This window comes from Callithrix jacchus, chromosome 5, assembly GCF_049354715.1.
Source record: "Callithrix jacchus isolate 240 chromosome 5, calJac240_pri, whole genome shotgun sequence".
Taxonomy (NCBI): Eukaryota; Metazoa; Chordata; class Mammalia; order Primates; family Cebidae; genus Callithrix; species Callithrix jacchus.
The window spans coordinates 145,063,976-145,081,897 of NC_133506.1; the positions used below are offsets into that span (position 1 = coordinate 145,063,976).

The 17,922-nt window shown below is 38.2% G+C and overlaps 1 protein-coding gene across 8 annotated transcripts in view; it reads left to right on the forward strand.

Annotated features, from left to right (window-relative positions):
• ATP8A2 (ATPase phospholipid transporting 8A2) overlaps nt 1-17,922 on the forward strand; it is a 660,345-nt gene that overhangs the window by 459,901 nt on the left and 182,522 nt on the right. For all 8 annotated transcript variants that reach the window (XM_035302377.3, XM_078375201.1, XM_078375203.1 and 5 more), the window contains one exon: nt 12,550-12,624. In XM_035302377.3, the coding sequence (XP_035158268.1) occupies nt 12,550-12,624 (75 nt within the window). The remainder of the gene's footprint in view (nt 1-12,549; nt 12,625-17,922) is intronic.

Below are 17,922 nucleotides of genomic sequence, written 5' to 3' on the forward strand. Positions count from 1 at the left end.
AGAATGAAACATGCTACAACATGGATGAATAAAACTTTATGTTAAGAGATAAAAGCTACACGGACAAGGACAAGTATTGCATGATTTCATAGAGGTAGAGCGTAGAATTAGTGGTTAACCGGGACTGAGGGGAGAGGAGGGTTGCTTAATGGGTACAGGGTTTCAGTGTGGAGTGATTAAAAAAAAAAAGTCCTGGCAGTGGATGATGGTGATGGTTACACATCAGTATAAATGTTTTTAATACCACTGAACTGCGCACTTGAAAATGGTTAGAATGGTAAATTTCATGTTCTGTATATTTTACCACACCAAAAAGTGCATAAAACATATTGAGATAGTTTTTGAGATTTGTAGATGCATGGAGATTTCTCTTAGGGAATGTGTGCACAGCTGCTCATGTATTTGGAGAATTCCTGTCTAGTGTCCTTCACGGTCTGAATCCAGCCCTCTTCTCTCACTTCATTTTCCTTGTTCCAGCCACCTGGCAGTTCACACCTGCTAGGCTTTTGTACAAGTTGTTCTCTCTACTTTCACTGCCCCTTCTCCCCCTGCCCAGTTGGTGAATGGAATCTGATACTTCAAGACCCAGCCCAAGTGGCCACCACATTTGTCACTCCTCCAGACAAAACCTGTTTCTCCCTCTCCTGTGTTCCCAAAGAACTTTTCTGTACCTCAGATACGTTCCATGCCTGTCCCCAAACAGAATGGATTGTTAAGACAGAGATGGTGTCTCACCTTTGCAACTCCTACCCATAGCACAGAGTAGAACTTGAAGCAGGATATTAGGTAAATAGTTTAGTAACTAAATTTTTAAAATATACATGTGATTCTTTCCTTGTAACCCTCCTCTGGGAGAGTAGACAGACCTTTCAGTCTACTTTCCAGAACCAGAAAATAAGACACAAAGCAACTTCACACCTTGCCCAGGCCACAGGGCTCACTGTGGCTGATGGGAATAGCGGGATAGCATCAGAATTCTCTTCTGGTGATCCTAGTCTGTGCAGCCAGGCACTAAATCTTACTGTCAATAAGTTAAGAGTGTTACTTTATTGGTTATAAAACACATGTTCTCAAATATTTGCCATAGATCCTGCCCATAAATGAAGTGATCTTATACATATTTCTACTACTCCTTTCATAATAAACCCCCTGCCACTGTTCCAGCACCAGGAGGTTGGAAACAGCTGGGTCATTAATGAACGATAGCAGATCTTAACCAGTGACCTCCAGATGAAAGGCTCATTATTTCCTCACTGGTCTCGAGAGCTATTCAGTCCCCTAGCATGCCAGCTCAGGATTTGGACTGAAGAGTCTAAGCCTTGAGCTATAAAAAAAATTTACGTAGTCCTTGACACAATTTGGAGCGATTATGTTCTATTGTGCCAAGAATTTCTTATTAAAAATCAATTTAATTGTGCATGCCCCATCTGGTCGGTATTATGGTCTTTTATGGGGGAAAAACACGATTTTGTATTTACCTGATGTTCCATAGAGTAAGTACATAGTTTTGCAGAAATGGAGACATTTTATAATGCTGAGAAATTAGTAATTAAAGAAAATTTTTGAATGTTTTCCAGACTTCTTTCTACTAACTTTTGTGATTTTGAGCTAGAAGATTCGTCTTTCTTACGATGGTCAGGATTTTAATGGAAAAGAAAATGCCAGAAAATGTATATATGTATGTCATCTGCTACATTTATTTCTGTGTAATAATTACTATTTTACATGCTCAAGATTAAAATTCAAGTCCTTTTATTCTTTTTTCTTTTCTTTTTTGTTTTTTGTTTGTTTTTGAAATATGGTTGTCAGTCTGTCACCCAGTCTGTGCACAATCACAACTCACTGCGGCCTGAACCTCTCTGGCTCAAGCGACCCTCCCACCTCAGGCTCCTAGGTAACTGGGACTGCAGGCAGGTGCCGCCATGTGCCACCATGCCTAGCTACTTTTTGAAAACTTTTTTGTAGATGCAGGATCTCACTCTGTTGCCCAGGCTGGTCTCAAACTCCTGGGCTCAAGCAGTCCTCCTGCCTCAGCCTCCCAAAGTGCTGGGATCATAGGCAGGAGTCACTGAACCCAGCCTCAAGTCCTTTTAAACATACTCTAAATTTCCCATTAGCATTTAATTTGTGTTGTTTTTTATTCAAGGAATCTGGATAATGAAAGGTGAGAAGATTACTTCTGATTGTCTGCTAGGTCGGTCTCTACCATGTTGGCAAAAGATTGCAATATTTTCACTCAAAATATTGCCAGATAATATTTCAAACTGGAGTGGTTGCATTTTGTTGTACAAATGGGGAAGATTGTTAAAGCTTGCTTTTCAAACAATTTATACCCTAATCTTTTTTTTTTTTTTTTTTTGAGATGGAGTTTCGCTCTTGTTACCCAGGCTGGAGTGCAATGGCGTATTCTTGGCTCACCGTAACCTCCACCTCCTGAGATCAGGCAATTCTCCTGCCTCAGCCTCCCAAGTAGCTGGGATTACAGGCACGCACCACCATGCCCAGCTAATTTTTTGTACTTTTAGTAGAGACGGGGTTTCACCATGTTAACCAAGATGGTCTCAATCTGTTGACCTCGTGATCCACCCGCCTCTACCTCCCAAAGTGCTGGGATTACAGGCATGAGCCACCACACCCTGCCTATACCCTAATCTTAAAATGATCTCTTGGCATTCAAAGAAAAAGATCAGGATAATTTGTCTTTACAAAATTTGTGGTGTACTTATGCACTTATAGTTGTTAAGTGTTTGGTTCACCTGACAATCTTAAAGTATCAGTAATACAATAAGTTAGTAGCCATAAATACTGATTTGATTCTGAATTGCCTTGTTTTTAAAATTACTTATTTTTAAATAAGTAGAATTGTCTGCTAATCACTGCAGTCTACTAAAGACCTGTTTGATAAGAGCTATATCTTTCATCTTCTCTGTGCCCCGATTTTCTCATTTGTGAAATGGAATAACACCTTTTGTTAGGATTGTTAAGAGATTTAAATGAGATAATTCATTTAAAATATTGCGAGATTCTTGGAACAGAGTAAGCAATAAATACATGTTACCTCATATCATCATCAAAAAATAACAGAAACAACAGTTCTGCAGTGTGTGCTTTTCTTTCCATTTGTTCATTATAATGCTCTTTTAGATCAGCTTTTCTCTTTGACATTAAGTATTAATATTTATTGAGCAAATATCCATTTATTGAGCACCTACTCTGTGCCCACCCCTGTGCTAGATCCTAGGTGTACAATATTGAGTGGAATCAATATAATCTCTCAGCACATGGGGTAGCCAGATGGCAATACAATAAAAATTACAGAATGTGAGAAGCTCTAAGAGAAAAATGAGTATGGTGTGGTGATAAAGAAGAGCAAGTTCTCTTCTTCTACATAATTCTTTGAAGTTGAAGTCATGCTTATTTGTTAAACTGATAATAAAAATGTTTAACAAAAATGAGGCCAGGCACAGTGGCTCACGCCTATAATCCCAGCACTTTGGGAGGCCGAGGCGGGTGGATCACAAGGTCAAGAGATCGAGACCATCCTGGTCAACAAGGTGAAACCCCGTCTCTACTAAAAGTACAAAAATAAGCTGGGCATGGTGGCGCGCACCTGTAGTCCCAGCTACTCATGAGGCTGAGGCAGGAGAATTGCTTGAATCCAGGAGGCGGAGGTTGCGGTGAGCCGAGATCGCGCCATTGCACTCCAGCCTGGATTAACAAGAGCGAAACTCCGTCTTAAAAATAAATAAATAAATAACTTCCCCTCTTCTGGCTCCATGTCTACTCAGGAATCAATAGAAACAGTTTGGTCAACCTTCCATACTTTTCTTTGCGCTCCTACAAATGTACGTAAACATGTAGCATTTTTATTGTGGTTTTACAAAATAACAAATGAATCCTACACGTTGTTCTGTAACTTTATTGATTTGCCTTGAAAAGTCCTTAGAAGTGTTATTAGTGTGTGGTGTTTGCTGCTAGCATTTTACCTGCCCAAGACTCAGTCAGCAAGAGAAAATTCTCCAAAGATTTTATAGATAAGGCCCTGTCATTATCACAATATCCTCTCTGGTCTCCATTTAACTCAGGCCACTCCATCCCATAATTTATTGAACAGAAAAAGATACTCTGGGGTGTCTTACTACTATGACTGCTATTATTATTCTTGACAACCTTTGCTCTGTAATAGCATTTCTGACTTTTTCTCCTTGATTTTCTACCTACTTACCTACTTATTTATTTTGCCTTTTCTTTTGTCAGTATCATGTTATTTCTTGGGCATTCCTTCATTTCCATACTTACAAACTTAATATTTAAAAAAATAGGTGTTTCTAGTTCATAGATTTGCTACAATCACTCCCTACTAAAGAACTTTAGGGTTTTTTTTTTTTTATTCTGAGCTTTTTATTTTGTTTTCTGCTGCCGACAATACTGCAAAACAAGATGAGTTCTTATATACTGGTGCTTTCATTTACGAGAATTAGACTTACATAAATAGAATTTTTAGACAAAGTATATGTTTATATTTTATCTTACTACATATGGCCAGATCAAATTTCAAAAAAAAAAAAAATCTGAAGCATTTGACACTTAAACAGATATCTCTGGTGCCAGTTTATCAGCCCAGACCTGATATGTAAATTAGTAGATTGGACTGTTATTGCCACTTCAGTGAAAAACCATATGTTAATTTACTTCATTATTCTCCATAGGGTACTTTTGCACTTCGGTCCTCTACTAGGGCTCCTGAAAGAGCAGAGTAAATAGAGGAACAGGTCATCCCTTTTCCACATTACTGAGTCATCTGTTAAGTGTCAGCTGTTAGTTGAGAACCTGAGAGTGGCAGCAGGTACAACCCGCCGAGGTTGGACGATGGCAGCGGGACGTCCAGACAGGAGCCTGTGCAATTAGCCAAAACGGTTACTGCATTTTTGGCAGTCAGGCAGCAGTTAAAGCAAAGCAAGGTCTTTTTCCAAGAAGGAAAAGCCATTTAATAAGTTAGGGTCAGTTTGCTCATAACAACACTACATTTGAGGACCAAAAACCCCAGGAGCTTGGCAAGCCAGCAGTGCTTGGCAAGTCTTCCTACCAACTCACCAAGTCTGAGGCCATCCTGCCGGGATCTGGCTCTCTGTGCTTCGACTACATTCATTTAACGGCATTCCTAGTTAACAAGAAAGTAAAGGCAGAGGAATCTTTTTTCCCGTTAATCCAAGAGTAAAATTTAGTGGCTATAAGCAAGCCGCCATCCAAGTAGCTGCACATCAGCTGGGGGCGGACCATCTGTTTGCGTTGAGGGCTCTGTGTTTGGTGTACACAGCTGGGAACCTGTGGCCCACCAAAAATGACATTTATGTTTAGAAATTGGGCGGTGCTGTCTTTTTTGTGTATGAATTAACATTTGTATATGACTAACTAGTGTTAAAGTCTGATTTTATAAAGTGTCACAGAGCCATCATGTACCTGTCTCAAGAATAAATAAAATAAAACTAAGTACATTTGTGTAAATATTTAAAAATACACTGCGTTCTCATACCTTTCCCATTTCACCTATGGAAATTTTGCCAAAATGAAATCAAGTTTGAGTGTTTCAACGTAAGAGAAAACCAGCTCATGGATTTTAAAATTAAGAAGTGTTTTTTTGTTTGTTTGTTTTGTTTATGTTGGTTTTAGGTTTTTTTTTCCTGCCAAGTAAATAGTTGCAATGAAATAAACAGGTCCAATCATCTAATGATGTATCATATGAATATAGATTGAAATTGAATTGAAAATGTTGAGAATAAGTTTGTTTATACTTCTCAAAAAGCTGCAGCACCTGCAACTGATAAAAATTAGTACAAACATATCAAAAGTCTTTGAAGAAACATGTGGTCAATCCAGTGCCAACTTGGACAGAATCAGAACACTGGCTGCTTAGAGAAAATCTTCCAACATTCAGCTAATCAACAATGTTAAATGAAATGAAGAATGAAACTTTTTACATGGCTCAGTATTGCTTGGAGCATGCTAATGTCAACAAGGTCAGTTCACGGAAAGAGACACTAGATTTCTTAAGATTTTTACCCCCTTGTATATTTTCAACAACTTGGGTGCTTTGGTTATACCGAATTTACTCAGTCTTTAAAATAATTTCTCATTAATAATTTATAAAGCTATATGTTTGTTTTCAGGTTCCAAATTTGTGAAGGTAACAGATTCATATGTTTTTATTCAAAAAGGGGTAAAGCTTTCTAAACCCAAGCCCCCATACCTACAAGCAGAATCATGGCTTCATGCAGCCAGCCACATGTTATTATTTTGTTGGTAACAAACATCTGATACAAGCAAGATTCCTGAGTTTATATCAGGTTGACCACATAAACTTATTTCTTTAATCCAGGGTTTCTGAAGAATCTAGGATTTCTCAACAGTCGCAACACTGACATTTTGGTCTATAAAATTTTTTGCTGTTGAGAGCTCTTCTGGGCCTCATAGGATGTTTAGCAGCATCTTTGGCCCACTCAGTGCCAGTAGGTCCCTCCCACAGGCTGTGACAATAAAAAATTTCCAGATATTGTCAGATGTCTCCTCAGAGGCAAAGTCACCCCTAGTTGAGACTTATTGCTTGAAACAGTTATGTAAATAAAGCATGAATGTGTTTTTAAAGTTCAAAACAGTAGAAGAGGTGTAAGTAAGTGCCCCTCTTCCCCACAGAGAACACTTCTTCCACCTAAAGATGATGAATATTAATGATCTCTTATGTACATATATATGAATATGTACATCTGTTCTGCACAGTCATGGCCATTCAGTACTACCCTTATTTTTTCATTTTCATAATGTAGCTGTGAGATTCTGGTATTGCAGTACATGTGGACTTATATTTAAAATTAAATCTTTTAAAAATTACATAGAGTTTATTACAGGATGAGCCATAATTTCTTTAACCAGCTATCAATATACATGCAAGTTCTAATTTTTTGTTTTCCATATGTAAGGGTGTGGCATTGTTTTCCAAATAATGCCATATCATTCTATTTTTGTGTTGAATATTATGTGATTACATCGATAAGATATAATTGAGAGTACGTCCCTACAAGTGCAATCACTTGTTCAAAGGAAAACTAAATTAAACATATTTATAGACAATGCTACATTACCAGCTGGGTATTACAGTGTTATTTTCTCAATTTACCAAACTTTTATATTTTTACCCATCCGATAGAAAAAAAATTGTATCCATTTGTTTACATGTTTAATTAAAACCAGATTTCCTATGTTTCTAAGCCTTTTTCCCCCTAGGATCACATTGCATATACTCTTTGCCCATTTTTCTAGCAGCTTGTAGGGTGTTTTCCTTTTGAGTTGTAAGAACTCTTTATGTATTGAAGAAATAAACCTTTGTTTTCATAGATATTCCAAATACGTTTGTACTGCTTATTTAGTATCAGTTTTCTTTCAACTTTTTAAATATTTTTCTCTTCAGGAATTAATTAGTTTCAAATTTATCCATCAGTTCTAAGTTTAATGTTTTACAGAAAGTCACTTTTCACATACAGCAAAATAATATTTTTCATGTTTTCTTCTAATGCTTTCAGAGTTTTGTTTTTTGTGTTTAAATATTCAAGGCATCTGAAATTTATCTGAGTATATAGAGACTGAAATACCACATATTCTTTTCCAAATACTATGGTAATTTATCATGTGATGAGGGACATTTCAAACAAATGGGATAAAGTTGACTTATTAAACAAATGCTGTTGACATATTGCTGATATTGAGGTGCAAAATAATAAAGCTGGGTCTGTACTTGGTGCAGGGAATCAACAGAACACCATTGCAGCTGACTGGAGGAGATATAGTGTTGTCAGAAAGATAGGTGGGGGCCTGATTGTGTTGGGCTTTGTAAATTCAAGCTAAGAATTTGATCTTTTTTGAGTTTATTTTGCATATTTCTTTTATATGTAGCATATATTTTGGATTTTTTTTAATCCACCTGAGGTTTTATTTTTTATTATTAATATAACACACATGTTTAGTATTATTTCCGTCATCATATTTTATGTTAGTTTTCAGCTTTTGATGTTTCCTTGGATTTCTATCTTTTACTAAAATTCCTATTACACTTTATTTCCCTACGTGTAGGGAAAATGTAAACCTCTTCTACTCTTCTGGTATTGTGTACTGCTAGAGAGAAATAGGAAGCCTCCTTGATTTTTTTCCCTTTGCTACTTTTTCTATCTGAATATATTGAAGAATTGATCCTATGAAATCTTAAAACTCATTAATTCCTATAGCAGGACATATGTGGGTATTGATCTTTCTGTGTCTATTGCTTGTTTTGTTTCCTAGGACAAAGGATCTCCTCCCTATTGGCTGATTAGAGTATTTCAGAAAATTTTCTTCTGTTATATCTTTGAACATTTTTTTAATTCTATTTTTCTCTTTTTTTTAAGTACATCTTTTTGAAATTTTTTTGTTATCTTTAAAGGCTTCTAACTCTATCCATTTCTCTTAAAAATCTTTATTAACCTTTGACCTTTGCTGAGAATTGTTTTCTCGGGTTTTACTACCTATCTCTATATGTGGTTTTAGCAGTGTCAATTCTTTTTTTTCCTTTTTTTGAGACAGGGTTTTGCTCTGTCACCCAGGCTAGAGTGCAGTGACACAATCTCAGCTCACTGCAACCTCCGCCTCCCAGATTCAAGAGATTCTCCTGTTTCAGCCTTCTGACGAGCTGGGATTACAGGCATGCACCACCATGTCTGGCTAATTTTTGTATTTTTAGTTGACATGGGGTTTCACGATGTTGGACCAGGCTGGTCTCAAACTCCTGACCTCAGGTGATTCATCTGCCTCAACCTCCCAAAGTGCTGGGATTATAGTCATGAGCTACTGTGCCCGGCCAGCAGTGTCAATTCTGGCTTTCATGTTTCTCTTTAGGTGGCTTCAGTTTGTAACACTCACCTCTTCCTATTTGTCTCTTTCTTTGCTATATTATACATCTTACTGTAACTCTTGATGCAAAGAAAATTCACATTTTCATTAGCTCTTTTAGTCTCACCAAGAATGTTTGAGATTTTCTTCTGCAGAATAGCCTGGTTCTCCTGCAAAGATTATTTCATGTGTATTTGTCATGTCCTCTTGTCTTCTCTATAATATTTTTGGAAGATGTCTAGGGGAAAGGGGATTCCAAGTTGTCTTTGAGCACTTTGTACTCTGCTCTCCTATCACTTTGCAATCATAAGCACCTCCCTTGCTGTTGTTTCTTTCGCTTGGGAGAGGAGGCCTGCATTCCTCACAGGAAATTTCTGTATGTCATAGGTTTCTGTTGGATTATTCTGCATTTTTTTTCTTTTCAGTTCACCTTGAACTTGATCAGCATCTGCCAAGTTGATTGTCATTTATACTACCTATGGTGCCCTTCTGTCCTCCCTGCTTGATTCTTGGAAAAAAGGAGAGAAACAGCATTTGCTCTTCAGCTTCAATTTGCCTGCTGTGTTGAATCAATCCAGGATTCAACCTCTGCCACTGCTTGCCCCAACCTCTGTATTTCATTGTTTAAATAAGAGTTGGTTTCTTGCATCGTTTCACTATTTCTTTGAAAACTTTTTTTGCTTGGTTTAATTTGTAGGTTCTGTCTGCTGTGGGCATTCTCCCATGATTTGACCTAATCTGATCATATTTATTTGTATCTATTATATACTATTTGTAGTTTTAATTAAAGCTACTCATAGTTTCACTATGTGTATGTTTTTTGTTTTTATTTTTTTTTTTTAGACAGGGTCTCACTCCATAACCTGGGCTGGAGTATAGTGACACAATCAGAGCTCACTGCAGCTGCCCACCTCCTAGGCTCAAGGGATCCTGCTGCCTTAGCCTCTCAAGTAGCTGGGACTACAGAGGTGTACAACACCACGCCTAGCTAATTTTTTATTTTTTGTAGAGATAGGTTCTCACTGTGTTGCTCAGGCTGGTCTTGAACTCCTGGGCTCAAGGGATCCTCCTACCTTGGCCTCCCAAAGTGCTAGGATTGCAGGCATAAGTCACTGTGCCCAGCCTCTTTTCTATTTTTAATTATTTTTGCTATTTTCAGTTGAAGTGAGGGAGGGCAGAGCAGTAGAAATATCACTAATACCTTCAACAAGACAACACATTAGCTGGATTTTGCAGTACAATAAAATACTCACTAGATATCTTTTTGCTCAATGGTTTGAATAGGAGAACTCAGAATTATAGCACAGTCAGGAAAATTAACTTAAAACCCTTGAAACGATTTACTAATGTATTTGAATCTGATGTGGATCCAGGTTCTCCTTGCATTAAAAGTGTGGTCGAAGTATTGATTGCCAAGACCTCCAGTGGCAGGGACAGAGTGGGGTTGAAATTGTGGTTTTAGAGATGGCTGATATTTGAATAAATGTTGTGGGAATTTTCCAAGCACAGAACACAGCATGAACCTCTGGTTCTTAGTTCTTTATCAATATTTCTTCAGTGAGAACAGCCAGACCTCTTGGGAGGATAGTTGAAATTGAGTGACTAGGAGAGAGAGCATCTAATCCTACATAGAATCGTGATGACAGAGGATGGAGGGAATGGGGGTGATGGTCAAAGTGTACAAAGTCTCACACTGGAGGAATAAGTTGTATGGAGTTTTTTGAGATCTATTGTGCAGTGTGGTGAATATAACAAATAGTCCATTGTACATTTCAAAGTTGCGAAGAGTAAATTTCAAATATTCTCACCCCCCAAAATAAGTATTTGAGGTGATAGGTATGTTGGTTAGCTTGACTTAATTATTCTACACTGTGTTCAGAAACTGTAATATCACTTTCTACCCCATAAATACATACAGGTCAATTTGTAATAAAATAAAAACTTTGAAAGGAAAAAGAAATTGAGAATAGAAGCGTGGAAGGGTTTTTGAAAGTCAGCACGTTTATCTTGGATTTAGGAAGGAGCCCTAGTATTTTTTGAACAGGGGAATGACAAGGTGAAAGCTGTATTTAAGGAAAATGTTATTTAGCTCTTGAATTGACGCCGTTAATTTGATCTCACTTGGACTTAGTGAGCCCGTTTGTACTGAGTATCAGGCTGGATACAGTAGTGCACAGAGCAGCATAGGGAACAATTCCTGCTTCAAGAAACTTAGTATGGTGGAGTCAAGAAACTGATTTTGAAAAATCTGCCTCAGTAAAATTTCAATATCAGGGCTGACCTCAACTCTGGTTGTCACGGTTTCTGTTCCACACAGCAACAGTCTCAGTCTGTGATGACGTGACACAGCTAAGTCGATGCTGTGATTGGTATGAGACACTCTAAAGTCTGCCCTCAATCATTGGAATCACATCTCATATAAATATAGCTGAATTTTCAGCAGCAGCTTTTTGTATTCCATATTTTCATCTTTGCTTCCTTCTAAGTCAGATTTCTATCCTCCCAGTGGCTCGGCCCTCTTCCACCCCCGTCCTACTGCCTCTGTGTCTTCCCATTACATTTGGGTGACCTTGACTTCTCTGACTGTGCTTTTGTTGTTGTTGTTTTGGTTTTTATGTTTTTTGGGTTTTTTTTTTTGTACAGCGTCTTTCTCTCTCTAATCACCCAGGCTGGAGTGCAGTGGCACAATCTTGGCTCACTGCAACCTCTGCATACTGGGTTCAAGTGATTCTCCTGTCTCAGCCTCCTGAGTATCTCTGGGATTACAGGCATGTGCCACCACACCTGGCTAATTTTTTTATTTTTAGTAGAGACGGGGTTTCACCATGTTGGCCAGGCTGGTCTCCAACTCCTGACCTCGAGTGATCCACCCACCTTGACTTCCCAGAGTGCTGGGATTACAGGCGTGAGCTACCGCACCCAGCCTCTGACAGTGTTTTATCCCTTGCTGTGCACACTAATTATATCCTGGCACTTGGCTCTGTAGTTGTTTTTGTGTCTTGCATAATCAGTTAGAATCATAGACTACTTGAAGGCATGAATAACAGTCCACATTTTGTTTATTTATTCATACATCTCTCATTACTTCAAAAAATGATTTGAGAATGTTTCATTTATATTATTGTGTTTTGACCTTGGCCAAGGTGGTAGACATCTGATTAAGGAGGGTCAATATTTTATGAACTCAGAACACACATGACCAACAGAGGAGTTTCTGTTGTTGTTTTTTTATTCATGATTTATATCTGTTTGAAAGTCCTACAAAGACAAATTGTATTTCTCGATTCAACTTTAGAGAAAAACAGGAATGTGAAGTCCAGACTCCTCCAGTCCATGAGAAAGTTTTGACACCAAACGTATTAAATACAAATTAAATATAAAGTAGTTTTCGGTGAACATGGGCATATTATCTCTTAAAATAGATGTATGCCTTAAATATAAAATTTCCTTACAATATGGGTGTCTGTGATATCGGGAGTCTGTGTTTCATGGAAGAAGAACTACTGCAGTCCTGTGGCTCCTGATTCCTCAGCAGCTGTGTCCAGCTGGTGGTCCACATTCCCGTGACTTCTTCAGTGAATGGAAACATGTAGGTCAATATTGATATAAAACTTCATGAACTTTCTTCTCTTTCAGCTTTGGTTCGCCTTTGTTAATGGATTTTCTGGGCAGATTTTATTTGAACGTTGGTGCATCGGCCTGTACAATGTGGTAAGCATTCTTCATCTCTATCTGATAGCATGCAGAACTTCAGTGACATTCCTTCACTGTTTATGTCTGGGAGTGTATCTAAGTCAATCATCTGTATACTTAGCAGGCAGCACAAATACATCTTTGGGCCCTTTGTTGCTGTGAAACATCCTGCAGAAGCCCAAACTCTCCACACATGGTTTCAATCATAGCAGATCATTCTTGAATAACCCCATGAAATTATTAACCCATATATCTTGATAATAGACCCTTGTTACCCCCTTACAGAATGCCTGTGCAACATTTTCGTGTTTTTAGCTCAAGTAAAAATTTCTGAACTACATGTAAACTCATTCCACTTCATTATTTTTGTTCTGAATTCTTAAACATAGATACAAATATACAGTGCGTGATCTGTGTCCCTTCTCTCCTTCCTGAAAGGGTCTCTGTCCTTGTGGAAGAACATTTTCTTCTGCAGTTAGAACTAAAATAATGAATTCTGACTTCCAACTGCCATGAAGGATGGTAATCAGCTCATCTGGTATTTTTTATGATTTTCAAGTTCCTTTTTTATTATTCTGATGAATTCAGAAGCTAGAAATAAATATAAACTCTAGCTAAAATGACTCAGTAGCTGCTTAGCTTTCTTGCTTTTTGTTTCACTGGCAGGAAGAACTAAGGGGCTTGTAGCTGAGCGTTCTAGAGACCCTAGAATGGCCCACTTTTTGAATTGTTCTCTCACTTGTTTTGTACCCAAACTCTGCTCTGTGGGAATTTACATTCTGAAGCAGCCATCACAGATAGATATCAATGGAACTTACCAGACATAGAATAATAAAACCTGTGGTGCTGTAAATATTTAGTGTGCATATCCACTGGTGGCTAGATATTTAAGTCTTCTGTGCTTTCAACCCCTTTAATTGAATAACCTCAGTGCTGGGGGGCTGGTGTAAAATGCTGAATGCAGTGGTTTGTGCCGGTCCTGGGTAGCTTGCAGATTAAGAGGGTCAGATGTGTGGATTCAGACACCTCCAAGGAGGACTGCGTCTGGATCTTGAGTTTAAATTGTGTTAATGAGGCACTAACTGTGTTAACTTGCTGCAAAGTGTACTAGCACATTTCTTGCTGATACTGATACCCTAAAAGACAAAGATAAGGAGTGGTAAGAACAGGACAGAATTGATGTCCATTCCTCTCCTGTGCTAGAAAGACTACTCTGACCACCTACCCATGGATAGGGGTTCCAGGGCCTTCCCTTTGTGTAGTAAGGGGAGACCAGAGGTTGCTAACTCTGCAGGACCTGAAACTATTTTGAGCAGGTTAAAGTGATGCAATTATTTGGGGGAAATATGCAGAATGCCGCACGATTATTCAGTGCATGAAAGGGTCAGATGTCATAGAGTTGACACTTCACACAAGCACATGTCACATCCCTATGATATAAACAAAATACTGAGACCTAGGAGATTCTGTTGTAGAGCCAAGGACAAGTATATATATCACCTGCTTCTAGCATGAGTGGATTTGAGACCGATTTCCATGCTTCGGGCATGAGGGCTGGATTCTTTTCTTAGCTTCATGCAGTTTTGGCCAATTCAAATTAATCCAGCAGATTTTATTGAGTGCCTACTATGCATAAGATGCTGACAGGCTAGAGGGCAGTGTTGGTCTAAATAAGGCCCACAGACCATTTGCAGGAAAATAACCACGGTTTATTTGAAAACTGCAGATTCCTTAGCACCACCCGAGATTAACAAAGAATATCTCAGAGATACTGCAATTTTTCCTTTCCCTTTCTTTCTTCTTTCTTTCTTTCTTTTCTTTTCTTTTCTTTCTTTCTTTCTTTCTTTCTTTCTTTCTTTCTTTCTTTCTTTCTTTCTTTCTTTCTTTCTTTTTCTTTCTTCTTTCTCCTTCCTTCCTTCCTTCCTTCCTTCCTTCCTTCCTTCCTTCCTTCCTTCCTTCCTTCCTTCCTTCCTTCTTTCCTTCCTTCCTTCCTTCCTTCTTCTTCTTTCTTTCTTCTTTCTTTCTCTCTCTCTCTTTCTTTCTTTTTTTGTAACTGGGTCTTCCTTTGTCACCCAGGCTGGAGTGCAGTGGCACCATCGCTGCTCACTCTAGATTTGACCTCGTTGGCTCAAGCAATCCTCCCACCTCAGCCTCCTTCATAGCTGGGACCACAGGCAAGTGCCACCACATCCAGCTAAGGGCTCAAGCATTCCTCCCACCTTTGCCTTCCAAAGTTGTAGGATTACAGGCATGAGCCCCCAACCTTTCTAGTTATTGTTATACACATCTCTACGGTTGAGAATATATTCTGTGCAGTCTTTCTGCCCCCCAAACTATAGAGTACACTGTGATAGAAAAGTATATTTCGATCGGGCGTGGTAGCTCACGCCTGTAATCCCAACACTTTGGGAAGCCGAGGCGGATCATGAGGTCAAGAGATCGAGACCATCCTGGCCAACATGGTGAAACTCCATCTCAACTAAAAATACAAAAATTAGCTGGGAGTGGTGGTGCACACCTGTAGTCCCAGCTACTCAGGAGGCTGAAGCAGAAGAATTGCTTGAGCCCAGGAGATGGAGGTTACAGCGAGCCAAGATTGCACCACTGCAGTCCAGCCTGGGTGACAGAGCAAGACTCCATCTCAAAAAAAAAAGTGTATTTCAGGGTGAAAGGGCTTAGGTTACCAGGCATTGAGGTGGGCTTCTGGTGAGTGCTGGCAGTTTGGATGGAATGGTCAAGGAATTGCCAAGTGAACCCAAAAGCACCCCTGGCCTCCAGACTTGCTCATACTGGAGGGGCCAAACCTTTTGGAAACATGGAGATTTGCCCCCATGGAAACTGTTTTGGTGACATTTGTATAAATAGAAATTTAGAGAAAAGTTACAAAAAAGGTACAAAGAACTGCTATTTTCCCTTCATCCAACATTTATTAGCGTTTTACCCCAATTGCATTCTCTTTCTCCATACTTGTTCACATGCATACTTGCCTACACTCATGCACATACAAGTGAATGCATTTATTTCTGACCTAGCAGAGTATTACAGACATCATGCCCCTTTACTGTTTAATACTTCAGTCAATAGTAGCAAGATCTTCCTCTTATATAACCAAAGTATAATGATCAAATCTGAAACATTTAACGTGGATTGAGTGCTGTTACCTAATTATCTTAATCCATATTCCAGTTTGGCCATTCTTGCTCCAATAATGCTCTATTTAGCAATTTTTTCAGTCCAGGATCATTCTAGAGACCCCCTGCAAGAGAACGTTTGTGATTAGGAAGGCATTTGCTGGTAATCCTCCTCCTCTGGGCTGGGTTCTCCCCTGTCATATCCTTTAAGCAGTATTTCTTTCCTGCTTTTTCTTCTAAATTTACTGTGTTTGATTTCACCAGCCAGCTAAAGTAGCAAGTCCTTGTTTCTCAAACTAATTCTCCTAACAAGTTAATAGCATTAAAATAGGCTTGAGGCTGGGCATGTTGGCTCATGCCTGTAATCCCAGCACTTAGAGAGGGTGAGGCAGGTGGATCACCAGAGGTTAGGAGTTCAAGAACAACCTGGCCAACATGGTGAAACCTCGTGTCTACTAAAAATACAAAAATCAGCTGGGTGTGGTGGTGTGCACCTGTAGTCCCAGCTACTTGGGAGGCTGAGACAGGAGGTTGCGGTGAGCTGAGATCACACCACTGCACTCCAGCCTGGAAGACAGAGCAAGCCTCTGTCTCAAAAACAACAACAAACAGGCTTGAAACTCTTGTATCTTCCTCAAAAATGAATGAATCCTGTCCCAGGAGATACTCATTATATCCATAGTCAAATTTCTGTATCATTTTGTTTTGTGGGTAGAATGAGACAGAAGAAAACTACCAGGGACCAATGCTACTAGGATCAGATGGATTTCAGCTAGATTTTGTCTGTTATAGTGCAGAGAATACTCTAATATTATTTAACCTGTTGTGGAAAATGAATCCTGTTATCAAGCCAGCATCATTTGAAGAAGAAAACTGGGCCAGTCTCACTTATAAACATAAATACAATAAATTCTAAATAAATATTGGCAAATGGAGTTCAATAATATATTAAAAGAAAAAGTATATGACAAAGTAAGATTTATTTCAGGATTGCAGGAGGCTCAGAATTAAACATCATTCTAAATATCACTATATCAATAAAATAAGAAAAACACGATCCCCTCAGGAGATGCTACAAAAGTATTTGAGGCAATTCAGCTGCCATTCCCAAAGTAAGGACTAGAACTCTAAATAAAATAGAAATAGAAAAAGCCATTTAACCAGAATTCAGACTATTTACAAAAACCAGTAGCATGCTGCCCAAAATGGTAAAATTCTGAAACGATTTCATTAAAATAAGAAATTAATCAAGATGCCTGCCATCACTATATAATTTATCATTGTTTTCTATTTTTTGGCAACTGCAGAGAAAACTACAAATATTGGGAAAACAGTGAACAATTTCTATACTTATGCAAATATGCTCACAGAAATATGGTAATGTAAATATATTCATATGTGATTGTTTATCTAGAAAACAAAAAAATACCAGTAGACAAATACAAGAATTATAACAGAATTTGATAAAGTGACCAGATCAATGATAAATATATTTTAAAAATCAATAGCCTTTTTCTAGCCTAGCAATAAATAGCTTTCTTTCTTTTTTTTTTTTCTTTGCTCTAGCAATGGACACCTAGAAATGCAAAGGAAGCAATAATTCTTTCAAAAAAGCAATTAAAATTATACATTGCATAGGAAAAATGTTTACAGTACCTACATTTTTTAAAAAAGTATTACTGAACAATGGAAAAGCATACTATTTTCTTGTGTGGGAAGACAGTATCATAAAAGATTCAATTCTTCTAAAATTAATATATAAATATATGTGATTCCACAGAGATGCCATTCCAACAAGTGAATGTTTTGGGAAGAAAGAGGAAGGTTGAATGAAGTCATATTAAATTATAAATGAAATTTTCAAGTATCTGAGAATAAATAGGTAAAGCATGCTCAAAAAGATCGTAAAAGTAGACTTATTTGTGCTAAATATCAGACTATACTATGAAGCCACCATAACCAAGTCACTGTTATTGACAAATAAGTTGGAGGTTCCAGACCTACGTTCCTGTTTGAGATTCTAGGTGTGTAATACATGAGAATTTGATAAGCCTTGAAGGCGATCTTTCAATGTAGTGGAGAAAGTTTGGCCTAATTATGTTCTTACAACTGGCTCTTTATCTGGGAAAAAAATGGACTCCTATAAAGAAAAATTAGGCCGGGCGCTGTGGCTCACGCCTGTAAT